This window comes from Abramis brama, assembly GCF_963993115.1.
Source record: "Abramis brama genome assembly, chromosome: 15".
Taxonomy (NCBI): Eukaryota; Metazoa; Chordata; class Actinopteri; order Cypriniformes; family Leuciscidae; genus Abramis; species Abramis brama.
The window spans coordinates 15,051,280-15,067,739 of NC_139977.1; the positions used below are offsets into that span (position 1 = coordinate 15,051,280).

Here is a 16,460-nt window from a genome sequence, read left to right on the forward strand (position 1 = left end):
TGTTTGTAAAAAAACAGTACTTGTACAGTATAAAAACCATCATGTCCATGGGGAGTCCCCACAAAGATAGTAAATCATACGTGTGTGTGTGTGTGTGTGTGTGTGTGTGTGTGAGTGTGAATGTGAAGGCTCATATTCCTCTGTGCTGAGTCACTCCTTCATTGAGGATACTCTTGCTTGTCCAAGACCTTCATTCATCCTGCATGCAACATAGTTTTTTAATCTGTGTTGTTGTAATAGAGGAACAAGTTGGTCCATTCATAGACAACTTACATTTGTGCAACATTCATAACCAATACATTTTGTCATTGTTCTTGTCTTTGTTGAAATCAGTGCAGATTGGAGTTTATTGAACTTTCCTTGCATCACCTGTTTGTTGAACATTTCAAGTTCTGTATCTTACAGTTTAATTTACTTTGACATTTTTTCAGTTACATCTCTCAGCATTGATTTAAAAACCAAGCTGTATACTTGTTTTGCATGGAAATTTGTTTTGTTTTGCAATAATCATGTCTAATTTGATTCAAAATTAACTTTACCATCAGAAGTGTAAACACGAAACAGTGTCTCTAAAGTATGTTTATACAGAAAAAACATGTCAAAAGAGCTTCCACTGCCATATTCAAAGAGGATTTCTCCAGTTGTTAACAGATCCGAATGACTTTGATTTCATTTTCAAAGCAAAGGTTCTACTTGAAAGCTTCTAAAGGATTCAGTTTTCATTTTATCCTTGCAGATTTTCGCAACGCACCCATTTCCTGAATACAAATAACCCTGATATGTCAGAACTGACAAGCCCAGCACTCATTGATTCGAAGAATTATGATAATTGGCAACAGTTACTAACTGCCTGGCCTTCATCAATATTCTGTACATCAGCATCGCCCCTTGCAGACTGATTTTGGAAACCCCAGCAACAGTTGAAAACGCCAATGACTTCAGGTCAAGGGATAACTAGGAGCAGACGTGGTATATCAGAATGGCAACCAGAATATAAGATGCTTGTTTGTAGCTTTATATTTTTAGCAAAAGAACGCAGTGTCACATTGAAGGCCGTTACCCTTGAAATACGATGACTGGGGGATTCGGTTGGGTGTCAGCTGACATTGTGATACTTGCTTGACTGTAGCAATGAGAGTATAGTGTAATGATGCTGACTTTACAGTAATTTCATAGTTTTACCTTGGGGTAGTTCACCCCAAAATGAAAATTCTCTCATCATTTACTCACCCTTAAGTTGATCCAAACCTGTATGATTTTTTTCTTCTTCCGCTGAACATGGGTAGAGAATACAGGTTTCGAACAATTTGAGTGTGAGACAGAAATCTCATTTCATTTTGGGTAAACTGTCCTTTAATACTCACATTATCTATAAAAGCTAACTATATTAGTGCTACTTAGGGACCAATGTGTTTTTGTAAATAAAATATAACTATCCAATAATTCATTATTTAATCAGTGGTTTTTTTTTCTGGTACAAACACAGTAAAGGAGTTTAATTGAATCTCAGTTAGGGTGACAGTATCAAACATGAACAGGTAAATTAATACTTGGTACAACAAAAACAACTAATAAAATTTGCACTGCTTTTAGTTACAGCAACCCATGGTCTGTGCTGATTCTCATTTGAAAGTAATTTTTATTCTAAGCCAATACTTAACCTTTTCCATGACACTGGCCTTTTGTGTGGATGTCCTGGTAATTGCCTCTATCCTTTGTGTTGTTCCAGCACTAGACGCACATTTACAGGTCACCCTAACATATTAGTACTTGTTTTCCAAAGTCTAAGTTGACTCCATGCAGAAAACTTCAGTTTGAGTGACATGGACCAGCTTTGGTTTTCCTGTTTAGTTTATTTCTAGTGTAATGTGTATATAAATACACAGCTTGATTATTTGGAAGTAGTAAAGCAGATGTCTATTGCACAAACAAAGCTGATGACCCATTTTTATGGTAATTTGTCATGTCAAACAAGGTAATAAGCATTGTCTGATGGCAGATATTGACCTAAATTATAGTTTAGAATTTTTTTTAGGAATTTGTACATTTAATGTTTCTGCTAATTTCTTTTTGGCAACATTTGCAGCATTTGCGCTTATAAATGAATGTTAATTTTGGCAGTAAACATTGCTGATTTTTGTGGTGCATTTGTTTGACATCCCATTTGGTTAATATATCAGGGTGTTGCTTGTTTCAAAATAAGCCAGAAGTTTATCAAATTCTATTTTATTATTAAACATAAATAAGAAGTTTATCAGACGATGTACACTGCTTTGCCTCTTCCTAAACATTTGCCTCCATTCCGATCTATATTCATAGACTGTATTTACATATATTACCCTAAAAGTTCTGTAGGGGAAATAAAATCTGAAAGGAACTAAAGAAGAGCATTTGTTTGAATTACAATTCTTTGGGTATTGATCTTGAAATCCTGAATCGCTGATCCACAGAAAAAAAAAAATGTTTCTTGTTTCTATTTAATTTGTTTTCACACAAAAAGGTTGGACTTTTTTTTTTTTTTGTGGGTTAACCCTTAAACACATACCTCGGGTCTTTAGTGACCCCGTCCCGGGTCATTCACTACTCTTCTCCTCATTCATTTTTTTAAAGTAAGACATCAACCTTCTTAGTATTCCTCAATCAATTCATTATAAACAATATAACAAGATTTTATTATAATAAAATTATAAAAGACTGCCTGTTTTCCCATTCATTTTTTGTAAAAATTGTATAGGGTTGCTAACGCCCCGAGGTGTGTAACAGAGTAAGTATATTTTTTCTGAACAACAATAATTGAATCTTTGATGACTGAATAAGTGCAATTCACCTTTATTCCACAAGGTGTCAATGTCTGATACACAATGATGAAGTGACGTTTCACTCATAGTTACCGCAGGCAGAAAACAAAAGAATAGGAAGAATCATCAGCAAAACTTGAAATGGCTCAGCGATTTACTGCAGAGCAAGTACTGAACACAATCAGATATTAGTGTCACTGTCACTTGACGGTGGATCTGGTGAAGAAGCTGTCAGCGATCAAAATATTGATTTTGAAGATGTTGAAAATGATAGTTTTGAGAATATGTTTGAGATTGTGAATATGAGCCAGATGCTGAATGTACTGGGAAATGAGCTCTGATGATTACAGTGATGATGGTATAAAACATCTGCTCAAACTGAACCATCCAATGATAAATTGAACCATCCACATGATAAAATGATAACTCATCCAATGATAAATTGCTGAATTAGACACGTTCCTTGGTTAACATGTTTTGTTGATCCCGGAACAACGTTCCTGTCCGAAAATGGTATCCTAACCATATCTCTACCCCTAAACCTAATCCTACCCATAAGTTATTCCTAAAATCAAAGGGAAATGACAGGTGAATAACACTGCACCTTAGCACCTAACCCTGGTTGTAAGCCTAAACTTGACATAAACTGTAAACTTGTCCCTCAATTTTGATTGGTTGGTTGGAATGTTATTCCAGGATCAACAAAGATGTTGATCCAGGAACATGTTGCACTTAGTGAAATGGGGTTCTTCCATTTAAATATAGTATTGAATAGAGTATAAAATACCATACATTCAAAGTTGTTTTGCAAAACATTCAAACATATATAAGTTGTTTGACAGTGTCAGGAGAACTGATTATGACATCCACTGTGCTTGATGGGAGTGGGCGGTCACTTCTAAGCTCTTTTGCTGGGATTCTGGTTTCCATAGTAACCGCGACTTCTCTGATTGGTGAATCACTCCTTTAGGATTATCTCATTAGTTCTGAATAAATTCTGAAATTATATTAGAACATCAAATGGCATATAAAAATCTGTAGTCATAAGGTTTATCACCTTGGGAAGAAACATCATATTTCTCTTAAAACACTGAGAAGAAGTCACTGAGCACATAGCAGCGATTTACAAAAAAACAACGTTTTTGGACATGATACCATGGTGTTGTAAAATACCATGTAAATACCATGGTAAATGAATGTGATAATCATTGGTATTATTTTGTAAGGTAAGTCAAAGGCAAGATATCACTGAATTGGTACAGTAATCTTTTTCTGCCTGTCATTGGATTCACACTGTCCTTCGCTCGAGCAGTTTTGGCACAGGCAAAGCCCGAGAGACATGCCTCAGTTGCACCCAATCTGAACATGAAAGCTCTTTGAGTTAAGAGAGTGTTTTTGTCGTGTATTAGGTGACAAGAGAGAGAATGTGCCGAATCAAATGAGAAACATACTGCCACTGTTTTTCCACATTTTTGTTTATCATTGTACAGCTATTTCTTTATTCTAGAAATGGGCTGAATAATGATCTTAATCTACAGTGTGAAGAATATACAAAGGGCAATTTAGTTTCCATGGCTCAGTTAAAGGAATAGTTCAGTTTTCAGTTGAACACAATCAGAGTTATATTAAAAAATATCCTGGCTCTTCCCAGCTTTGTAATGGCATTGAATAGTGAATTGAATTGAATAGAGTTTTTGAAGCTCCAAAAAGCCCATCCATCCATCATAAAAGTAATCCATACGGCTCCAGTGGTTTAGTCATTTCCTTCTGAAGCGAAGCGATGTGTTTTTGTAAGAAAAATATTAATATTTAAAACTTTATAAACTATAATCACTGGCATCAGGCAACGGCCATACGCGCGCTCACGAGAGAGTCGAGTTCCAGATGAAGGGTGACCTCTGACCCGACGTATGACATAGGACGTTTGATGTAGCGTAAGCTCAGGTGAGAATTGACGAACGCAGCAGGACAGAGAATAAAACTGCTAAAGATGTTCTTAAATCCTAGTTATGTGGATAAATAAAACACTCTTACAACTAATTCAACTAATTAAAGAAGTTCAACTAATTGCATTAAATATAAATTTTAACTAAAATACATTTTAACTTAATTGCAAAAAGTATGCAAATTAAGTACTCGAAAACATTACATTCACTTCGCACTTTAGTATGTTCTTGTATATATACTAAGTATTATTTCCTTAATAAGTAGGACTGCTCTTTTTAAAAAGTATGCCAAAGTGTACTTCTTTTTCCCAAGGGTCATCATACTTTTTTTATTATTGTTTAATATTGTTTTCCTCTGTGCTCCACTTCTGGTTCTGAAAGTTACAGTATGTTTTCATTGTACCCAAAAGATCACAGGAAATTTGATTCTCCATTATTTGACCTCTTTAAATTGTATTCTTGAATATTTTGTGTGCATTTTTTTGCAGGTTCCCCTTTGGGTGGTCTGGCTGGAATGGAGTATTTACCCCACCTTGTTAAGAAAAAAATGAAGAGCAATATACGAGCTCGCAGAGAGACGTATGAAGATGAGATCTTTAACATTGAGGTTCTGTTGGGGGTGGACTGCTCTGTGGTGATGTTTCATGGCAGAGAGCACATCCAGAAGTACCTCCTCACACTCATGAACATTGTAAGTTTCCCAAACTCCATTAGAAAGAATTTACACTGATTTCATGTAAATATGTGTACATTTTTACACCTTTTGTACATAGTTTGAAGAGGTTCTGAGATTACCCTATTATCATAAGCAAAGCAAAATCCTCAGTTTTCCCCACACTCTTAAAAAAAATAAAGGTTCTTTTTTGGCTTCTATGGAGAACCTTTAACATGGAATCTTTGCGTTGCGCATAAGGTTCTTTACAGAGCAAAAGGGTTCTTCAGATTATTAAAAAGTTCTTTACACTAAGAAAACATTTTTCTTTTAAGAACTGTTCATGGTAAGGTTTTTTGGTAATCCCGAAATGGTTCTTCTATTTCACTGTTGTGAAAACACCCTTTTGCCTTTATTATTAAACGGATAGTTCAGGCAAAAATTCTGTCATCATTTACTCACCCTTAAGTTTTTCCAAACCTGTATGAGTTTCTTTCTTCTGCTGAACACAAAAGATATTTTTGAAGAAAATGGGCCCCATTGACTTCCATAGCATGGAAAAAAATACAATGGAAGTCAATGGGGGTCCATCAGCTGTTCGGTTACCAACATTCTTCAAAATATTTTCTTTTTATGTTCAACACAGGAAAGAAATTGAGGGTGACAAAATAAAGAACATCAACAACTTGAGGGTGTGTAAAGGATGACAATTTTCAGTTTTGGGTGAACTATTCCTTTAAGAGTTCAGGGAAAGAGTTCTTCTACTTCAAGTTGAGGCATTAGCTAAAGGGCTTTTGCTTATGTATTTGTCTGCTAAATGACGAGTAATTTACCTTAGGAACTTTTAGGTTCCACAATGTCACTTTGCAGACAGTATCATTGTTATATCCAACGATGATTATATCAAACTCAAAGAGGGAAATTAGCATTACTGTACTCAATGCTTGGATGTCGGAGGCTGAGCCAAACCTCCATCTTTTTCCCTGACAACTGCTCTAAGTCAAGAAATTACATCCACATCCCTGACAGAGTTTCCTACCTGAAAGATTGATGTACTTGAGATCCTCGACAAGACCAGACTTGCAATGAACTGGCCGTCAAACCTGCATAACTAAACATTTTCTGTCTTTCCCTCCTTTTTCTTTTTTTTATTTTAGTCTCGTTTTGGCTTTATGGTAGTGTGCAAAGAAAACCCCAGATCCAGTGTCCCGTAATCAATTTGAAGATACTTAACACAAACTTTTATGTTGCTGTGGTGGTAACAAATCTCAGAATTACCTTCAAATGCCTGTGACAATAAACCAGAAGTGTTTAGATAGCTAGCTATAAACATGCTAACTAAATAAAACTAACCATAGAAGAAAAATGTTTACTCTAGTGTCTGTTATAGTGCCCCTTGTGGAAATGTACAAAATGCAATGCATATTTGCTTAGCGTTATGAACTGCGGTCTGACATTTTGAAACGCAAAAACACACAAAATCGAATTTGCATAGCTAGAAACTTTTTCGTTTTTGTGCTCGTGTAAAGTATGTTTATAAAAGTGACTACCAGTTCCAAAGGTCTTGCAACTTATATTCCAGTGTTCCTCCATGCTCATAGTTCTCTCATTCACACTTCAATTTTGTTTGCACGGCGGTTCCGTGGCTAAGCAGAAGACAAGCTCCGATGGTATACCTTGCTGCATTATTAATTAAGTCCTAATGATTTTCTGGAACTTTGGCCTCTTACACGTCAATTAGCTACCTGCTAAAGACAAGCTGAGATCTGGACTAATAAAATCCTGACAGGGTCCTGGAGAGGGCCAGAGACAGCCAGCACTAATGAGAGACTTGCTGCTAAGGTGATTAGTATGGTGTGTGTGTGTGTGTGTGTGTGTGGGAGAAAAGAGAATACAAACAAGACAGTATGTGCTGATAATAGTCATTAATGTGCCGGGTTACATAGCTGTCATTACTGAGTGCCTAGACACATGGTTTCAGGTGGGAACAAGGTTACTTGGCACTGTTTCTTGGAGACTGATATGCTTAGCAACAATAATGAATTGTTACTTTAACAACAAGGAAACATCTTTTATTTCTCTCATTATAAATATATAATAATGATTTTTTTATAATATAAAATTAAATATTTTATGTAATATCAAGTGAAGTTAAACATAATTTCGAGAGGAGTACACCCTAATCTTCAAATTAATGGCAGGATATTAAAGCAGCTTCTTACCCTGTCTTCAGTTCTTTTGGCATCCCTCCTCCTCCCCTTCTCTGGGGGGGCCAAATCGGAGCTCAAGTAGAATATCCTTTCCGAACCCCTCTATAGCGGACAGCAAACCAAAACCGTTTACCATGTGCGCTAGTCGTTTACCATGGTTTCCTTTTTTCTTTTACCTAAAAAGTTTTTGGCCGTCATTTACACGACAATGGCGTTTTGAGGGCCTGAAAGTGCAAAGTTTTGAAAGCAGGTTCCAAAGTGCACGTTTTTGAAATCGATACTCTGTGTAAACTACAAAAACGCAAATTTGTGAAAACGGTGACGTTGTGCACATGTGTATTACGTATTAAGTGACATCGCCAACTACTGGCCTGGCATGCATAATACAGCACTTTTAGTCACTGTTTTCACAAATTTTGTCATTTTCGCAGCGTTAGTCATTTTGACAAAATTGTCTTTTGTACGGAAAAAAAAAAAAAACGCAAAGGAATTTTTTTTCCATTTTTAGTACATCGTTGTTGTGTAAATGTACCCTAAAACAGTTTGGTTGCTCTAAAATGTATTTGTACCGTTTATTTTTCATCATTCATTCTTGACATTCTAGGAGTCTTTCAATATATCAATAAATTGATATATTCTTTTCTTCCCTATTGTGACATATATCCGAGTGAAATGGCTTTTCAAACAAGAAAAAAATGTTGGGGAATTGATTGGATGGTCGTGGTTTGCTATTGCTGTGATGTCATGTCATGTGAGTGACAGGTTGTCCCGCCCTTGCGCCAGTAAACGCATCATCAGAGAAGAGAAGATAAATCATTCATAATAAATACTGCAATATTCCATAAAAAAAGTAATGCCAATTTTGATTTCATGGTGACTAATATCCAAAGATTTGTATTAAAATTATTATCTTGTTACAGTAACAGTTGATTCCGGAGCCATCTGTGATTATGTGAACACACACTCATCTAAAGTTTAGTTTCATTGAAAAACAAGGGATGTTATAAGGAATAGGCATCTAATTGTATCTGTATGCATTCTGGTGAGAGGTTGAAGCGTTCTAGTGGAAACTATAGCTAGCTCAGTGTCTGCTCTCCATAATCAGGCTCAGATTTTTAAACAGCCTCTAGTCGAGCTGTCATCCATCTGTCAGTGTCTTTTTTGTATGAGTGTGTGTGTGTGTGTGTGGTTTAGTGCTTCATTCGTTTTCCTTCTTACACACCCTGATCATTTAGCCAGAGCTTAGCGCCTCCTTACAGATTTCTTCCCAGGTTCCCCCAGGGCATTGTGTAAATGAGTGGAGAGAAGTCAGGTGTGAGCATGGTGAAACTGTTTCTCTTCTTTAGGCCCATGTAATGCTGAAATTGAACTTGGGATCTTAAATCTGTGTTCTTTTATGAAGGGATGCAGATATGCAGGGGTGTCTTTCTTTCTCTTTCTTTGAGATAACACTGTACCCCTCCTTGTTCAATTCTCTTACATTTGTTTTTAATAAACTTTTTTAATAAGCATTTTTATAAATTTTTTAACACTTTTTTTCCTCCGAGTTACCTTGAGGGTTCCAGGATGTCACTTTTATATATACTTTTTACATACAAATTTTAACCTAGAAATATATATATTTTTTTTTCATTTAAAAATCTCTGCCTGAAAGATCTGAATGAACATGTACAATAGACACATGTAAACACATGTCAAGGCACTAGTAAATGATGACTCAGGGTTCAGGGTTCACCTTTAAAACCTTCTCAAGGTGACTGTAAGGCTGTGCATTTTTCATCTCACAGGCAGTAAACTCTCAACTTCTCAAATTGCCTCTGGCTCTGTGAGTCTGTGACAGTTTTTCCTGCCTACATCATTTTGGCATCCGTGTTATTGCCCAGACGAATTACACATCCATGCATCACGTCTAGGCTGTCTCTATTAAGGCTGTGTTTGTGTTACCTTTCTTCTTGTTTATCCTTTATGTTTTTCTTATGAATCGTTCCACAGGTGAATGAGATTTATCAGGACAGCTCCCTGGGTGCCAATATTAATGTTGTCCTGGTTAGAATCATGATGCTCTGCTCCTCCAAGGTAAGACGGCATCAGCCAGCTTCCTTCTGAAACTATTTTGGATGACATTGGTTGTATCAACAGCACTTCAAAGTATGAAAATATCTTAACGTGAATATCTTAATATGATAATCTAGTGTACTCGACTGTCCAACAGAGACTGTTTTGAAGTATATCCTGTTATCGCAATCCAAAGCAAAGTCTCACCGCTGTAGCTGAAGAAGATCGTTTTAAAGTTAGACTTTTGGATTTATGTCTGGAGCCTGAATGCCTAAGAATCTTTTAAAGCTTAAAATGCGAAAATTGTGTAGACTAAAAAAAATATTTGCGAAAATTGAAAACATAAGTTTAATTCTTTTAGGTTCAGTAAAAGTGGTGTTGAAGTTCACTGCATACTTTTGACGTCTACGAAAGACTTTGATTGATTTGTTTTCGAATTGTCTCTTTTATTCTAAGATCTTGTAATCTAAGATTGTATTCTAAATTCTGAAACTAAATTGAAATCTGGTAATTGATTTATGATAATTGATCATGCCCCAGTAAAAAGGGTCTAGCGACATCCCTCGTTGACAAAGTGGGAGTGTATGAACCTGTGATTTGTGTTGGTTTTGTCAGTCCATGGGTTTGATTGAGCTGGGCAACGCCTCTCAGAGTCTGGAGAACGTCTGTCGCTGGGCCTTCCTGCAGCAGAAAGAGGACAAGAATGATGCAGAATACCACGATCATGCCATTTTCCTCACCAGGCAGGAGTTTGGGCCCACTGGCATGCAGGGTAATACTTTTATGAAAACATAACATGATGCATGTGCTAGAGTTGTCAAAAGTACAGACTTCGGTACCAAGTTGGTACTGAAATAAAAATAAATGTGACGATACCAGCATTTCCCTCTAGCATTTTGAGCCCTGCTGAATGGATTCTTAAACACCTCTGATTGGCCATTGTGGTCAAATGCTGGTATCGTCACATTTTTAAATTTCATATACTTTTTGACAACTCTAGCATATAAAATTCAGCTAAAACTCATGTAAAGAGGAGAGTTACACTAAGTTATTTTCAGCAAGACTTGTCGATTTGAGGCAGACAGACTGTTGTTTATGCGACTGTTAATACTTTTCTACTCTGACTTTTATCTTCCCTTTCTTCGCAGGTTATGCTCCTGTGACAGGAATGTGTCACCCTGTGAGAAGCTGCACTCTGAACCACGAGGATGGCTTCTCCTCTGCTTTTGTTGTGGCCCATGAGACAGGACATGTGTGAGAAAAACTTGATCAGAACTTCCACCATAATTTGCCACCACTGACCAATGTTGGAGAAGCGAATATGAAAGTGTTAAGCCTCAAGATACTCCTAATTTAAAGTAGTTGAACTACAGTCAAGTCCTCAAGTCAAGCCACTATGGGCCAGATTTACTAATAGCTTGTGCCAGCGCAAACCCTCTTTTTGCATAAAAAACTACTGTCAGGATTTACTAAAGCCACGCAATGAAAAATTTGTGCTGAAAAGGTATGGACACAGTTATTTTTGCAGCTGACCTTATTGCATATGCATTTGTTGGAGTTTCCCTTTCAGAAAGTTTATGGCAGGAGAGTACTTGAATCATGCAAGGTACTAATTTACGCTAAGGTTTACGCTAGTTAATTTACTGGTATTTGCTCTATTATTTACCACCCAATAAAATATAAGGCAATATCTTTGAATATCAGACTATTTTATTTTTTAACCAGAGCAGTATTTATATGGCACAAAAATTAGCAATAAAACTAGAAAATGCCACAATTACTGATACTTGTATCAGGCCGATTCTGCGCTCAAGCACTTGTACTCGTTCGCATTAAAATGTTCCGATACCAAAAACCAAGACGACACAGCATATATACAGTGTTTGTGTCCAGAACAAACAGGGAGCAGAATGGAGATATCAGAGATTAAGGATGTCTATGAAGTAAATGTATTTAATTAATAGAATATTAAACATAAATTCAATATTTTCACGCAGTAGCATAGACACGAGTGCTTGATTTATGTATAATGGGTGGTTCCCTACATGATTACAGGTAAACATCATGTATAAATGGTATGAACAGTACAAATAACAGAAACTTGTATAACACATTCTAACAGACAAAATTAAGCCTGAAAAATATATATATATATATTTACTAAATGAATTTAATGAACTAATATGATTTATATTTTGTTGGTTTCTCTACCCTATATTTTAAAATTACAAATGCATTGAAAATACAGGTGTCAGTATCAGCAAGTACCAAAATATTGGGTTAAAAACTGGCATCTGTAATGCTTTAGGTCCGATGAAGATGATAAAGATTCCAAAACAAAAGTATTTATTCAATAAAACACACTCTGATAATCCACAGGTATGCAGGCACCGTAACACAAGACAATACCAGACAAAGAACTGAAAACAAAGAGGAGCTTAAATATACAAAGATAATAAGCTCAATGGCGAACAGATGTGCTGATTGAATGAATCTCCATAGAAACTAATGACTGGCTGGGAAAACGGAACAAAGGAGCAGAGGAAACAGGTTACTGAAGAGAAACAAACTAACAGTCCATGAAAATGAAACTTAACTTAAACCGAACATGACAGAATCGGTGCATCCTTATATTTTAATTAATTAGATATTATATTATATCATAATATACATAATATATTATGTATTACATATTTACATTCTCTCACCCATGTTTCCTTTAAGTACAAAAGATGACTGAGAGAGTAATATTCGTTTGTTATATTCAGACTGGGGATGGAGCATGACGGCCAGGCGAATGAGTGCGGGGATGAGGTTCCCATGGGCAGTATCATGGCTCCTCTGGTTCAAGCAGCCTTCCATCGCTTTCACTGGTCCTTATGCAGTCAACAGGAGCTCAGGCGATACCTCAAGTGAGTAATTGTGTTTTTGTAGATTCCTGATTTGTAGTATATGAACATATTCACCCCGTTCATTGATTGTAAATCCTAAAATAGTGCTGTTACTTATGCAGTACATATGACTGTCTTCGCGACGACCCTTTTGATCATGAGTGGCCAACTCTGCCCCAGCTGCCTGGTCTGCATTACTCTATGAACGAACAGTGCCGCTTTGACTTTGGCATGGGCTACATGATGTGCACTGCGGTGAGTGAAACAGAAACTTTATCACACCAACCAACCTGACATGCCATCTGACTCCACATCCAACCACATAAACTAGTAGGATTTATAGTTAGTGAATGCAGCAATGTAGTATACAGTGGAGTCCAAAAAGTTAAGATAATAAGAGATAGGCTGAAAATGTGCGATGTTTGTTTTCATTTAAACCATCAAATAAATACATTTATAGTTTTCTTTTTTTTTAAAGTTTCAAACTGTGAAAAGCCATGAGATAAAATAAAGGAGGAGTATGTAAAGGGATAGTTCACACAAAAATAACAATTCTGTCATTAATTTCTCACCCTCATGTCGTTGCAAACCCGTAAGACTTTTGTTCATCTTCGAAACACAAATGAAGATATTTTTTTATAAAATCTGAGATATTTCTGTCCCTCCATTGACAGCTACATAACTACCACTTTCAAGCCCCGGAAAGGTAGTAAAGGCATCATAAATGTAATCCATGTGATCACGTGATTTTATGAAGTGACGCAAGTGCTTTGTTTGTGCAAAAAAAAAAAAAACATAATTTATTTACAAAATATGAATCTCCAGCGCGCTCTCATGAGAGCACCATGACACATGTGTGTTGTGTTGACACGAGAGCAGGTGTTGCGTAAACACGAGTTGTAGATTAATATTTTGTAAATAAAGTAGTACATTGTGTTTACCAGCACTTGCGTCGCTTCATAAAATTGAGGTTTAACCACTTGAGTCACATGGATTAATTTAATGATTTCTTTACTACCTTAATGGGGCTTGAAAGTGTTAGTTGCGTAGCTGTCAGTGGAGGGACAGACAGCTCATAGATTATCAACAGAACTTCATTTGTGTTCTGCAGATGAACGAAAGTTTGGAACGACATGAGGGTAATTGATGACAGAATTTTCATTTTTGGGGAACTAACCCTTTAAGTTTCTATATTATTTCTAATATGATTAATCAAATGACATTGCTCATGTAACTCTTTATACAGATGATTATGTGTTCTTGCTTCCATTGAGGCACAATATGCTCTTTGGATCATTCTCAAAGAGAATGCAGGAAAACATGATCATTCAATTTTACAGTTTTCGGGTCTTTTCTTCTTCTTCAAAAATTTTACCTTTGGGGTACAAGAGTTAACCTTCAAGGGACACATTTTTTAACCATTTTGTAATATGTAAGGTACTACTATGAACTTTTATGGGTAAATAAGGTACAAAGTTGTCCCTTTAAGGTTACTTCCCCAGTGACTGTTGTACCCCTAAAGGCACAAGATTTGCATTTTTTTTTTCTGAGAGTGTATGGTTATTATATAATTTAATTTATAATAATAATAAAAAAGTAATAAATTACACAGGGTTAGGTTGTGCACATTTTGCCCATTGTCATTAATGGTTTCCTGTTAGACAAGTAAAAAAAAAAAAAGGGGGGGGGACTCTTGGACCCCACTTATATGTGTATCATCTTATATTAAGAACTAACGTTGTTTATGCAGGTGCAAGCAGGGAATTCACCTGTAAACAAGTAAATCAAAATAAAATCTCTGAAAACCTTTTAAAAAACACAAGTCCTCTGTCACTTTTCTATCTCCCTGCCACCATACAACCATGTAATCTGAGCTTGTCTCACAAGCTTTAGCTTTCACAGGCTGCGTGTATGAATGAGAGCATGACTGTTTCTTTTAGTACAGCACCTACGATCCTTGCAAGCAGTTGTGGTGCAGCCACCCCGAGAACCCTTTCTTCTGCAAGACCAAGAAGGGCCCTCCTATCGACGGGACCAAGTGTGCACCAGGAAAGGTTGGACTTGTAGACCCTCTGTTCTACTGTACATTACACAGAACCAAAATAACAGATACCACTTTTATCTTTTACTTTTCTCTATTTCTCTAGCACTGTTTTAAGGGTTACTGTATCAAGCTGACACCAGACATTCTTAGGCAGGATGGCCACTGGGGTCAGTGGACCAAGTTCGGTTCCTGTTCTCGGACCTGTGGTGGTGGAGTACGGTTCCGCACTCGAGAGTGTAACAACCCAATGTGAGTGTCTTTAGATTGATCGTCCCATCACCTTTCTCGTCTGTTGACTTAAACAAACCTGTTCTGTGTTTTAGTCCGGCCAATGGGGGGCGCACTTGTTATGGAAACAACTATGAGTTCCAGCTCTGTAACATGGAGGAGTGTGCAAAGGCCCTGGCTGACTTCAGAGAGGAGCAGTGCAAGATGTGGAACCCCCACTTTGAGCATGAAGACACCAAACACCATTGGCTGCCCTACGAGCACCCTGAACGTGAGTCAAAGCTATTTATTTAGTGTTATTAATCCCCAAATCATTTTCCACTTTGGTTGGAGGTGAAAAAGACATTGGCACACTCACATGTTATACTTTTCATTTTAATGCTTCCTGATGTTCGCCATGTGTCTTGGTCCATGTTCGTCTTTCGTTCAAAGGAATGTGCTTTTTAAATATTCACAAAGCTACGTTTTCTGTAAATGCATTCCCTCGCCCCTGTAATCTGTGTTCAAGGAAGTTATTATGTGGCATTTAGAACCACTTTTCTTTGTATTCTAGTAACTTTACGCTTCTGCATTTTGAGATATCGGTAACACTTTACAGTAAGGTTTTATTTGTTAACATTAGTTAACTACATTAGTTAGCATGAATAGATCTTAGTTAATGTTAATATCAGCATTTACTAGTGTAACTGTCGTAGGCCAGTAAGAGCTGTGCATGTAAACCTCACTCCCCTGATCTCAAGAAACGCTCTAGCCACTTACACTAGAGGCTGTGGTCTTTAGCTTCCTTGTTAGAGCGCCCGCCTCCCATGCCGGATTCCCGCTCAGGGCAGGTCAGTAGGACTGGTTACACTAGTAAAAAAATGTAAGATCAAAAGTTGGATCTGTTAACATTAGTTAATGCACAAACATGTATACTAACATTAACAAAGGTTAAATGCTGTAAAAAATTGCTTGTTGTTAGTTTGTGTTAGTCAATGCATTAACTAATGTTAACAAATTAGACCTAATTGTAAAGTGTTACAGGGATATCTTCTTTTATGCTGTGCCATTAAAACCTCAATGCAGAACAGCAACAAAGAGAACGGAAATTAAATTAATGGAAAGGACGAAACCCAAACTCCTTTCTGGGGAAAAATCCCCCCCCCCCCAAATTTGTTTTTTGGCTGGGATTTTTCTGTCCTTCAGGATTATGGTCTCATTATTTATGTATTTAATTGGTAACATTAACATTAAGAATTTAGAAAGAGTAATAGGGTTGTCACTCAACTGGAGAGTCACTCTTAGCTGCTTGGATACATTCGCCAAAGGTTTGGCCCAGTCACTGAGAAGGGCATCAGCCAAGCGTTGGATAGCAGCAGTTGGAAGAAAGGCACATGGAAATGTGATTAAGCAGCAATGGCATCTCCAGTTATCCACTGGGGCTGAAGTAAAAGGAATGCAGGTACTATCCAGCTAATAACCACTCCAGTGTCCTCTTCTACTGCTGAGAGGAATAAACAGTCTTGCTTTCTGTACATAGTATGAACAATGTTGCAGTGGTTGCAGAAACGTTCATTCAACGTTCATGTAGCAGACACCTTCATTTAGGACACATACACCGCAACGATATCACTGGTATTCGTATTAAATCTAAGTA

At 36.9% G+C, this 16,460-nt stretch overlaps 1 protein-coding gene across 1 annotated transcript in view; it reads left to right on the top strand.

The window, feature by feature from the left end:
* adamts2a (ADAM metallopeptidase with thrombospondin type 1 motif, 2a) overlaps positions 1 to 16,460 on the top strand; it is a 64,214-nt gene that overhangs the window by 34,510 nt on the left and 13,244 nt on the right. Inside the window, exons 4-12 of the mRNA XM_084136940.1 lie at positions 5,233 to 5,435; positions 9,599 to 9,682; positions 10,277 to 10,433; positions 10,810 to 10,915; positions 12,430 to 12,573; positions 12,675 to 12,807; positions 14,493 to 14,606; positions 14,700 to 14,845; positions 14,920 to 15,095. Of these exons, the coding sequence (XP_083993066.1) occupies positions 5,233 to 5,435; positions 9,599 to 9,682; positions 10,277 to 10,433; positions 10,810 to 10,915; positions 12,430 to 12,573; positions 12,675 to 12,807; positions 14,493 to 14,606; positions 14,700 to 14,845; positions 14,920 to 15,095 (1,263 nt within the window). The remainder of the gene's footprint in view (positions 1 to 5,232; positions 5,436 to 9,598; positions 9,683 to 10,276; positions 10,434 to 10,809; positions 10,916 to 12,429; positions 12,574 to 12,674; positions 12,808 to 14,492; positions 14,607 to 14,699; positions 14,846 to 14,919; positions 15,096 to 16,460) is intronic.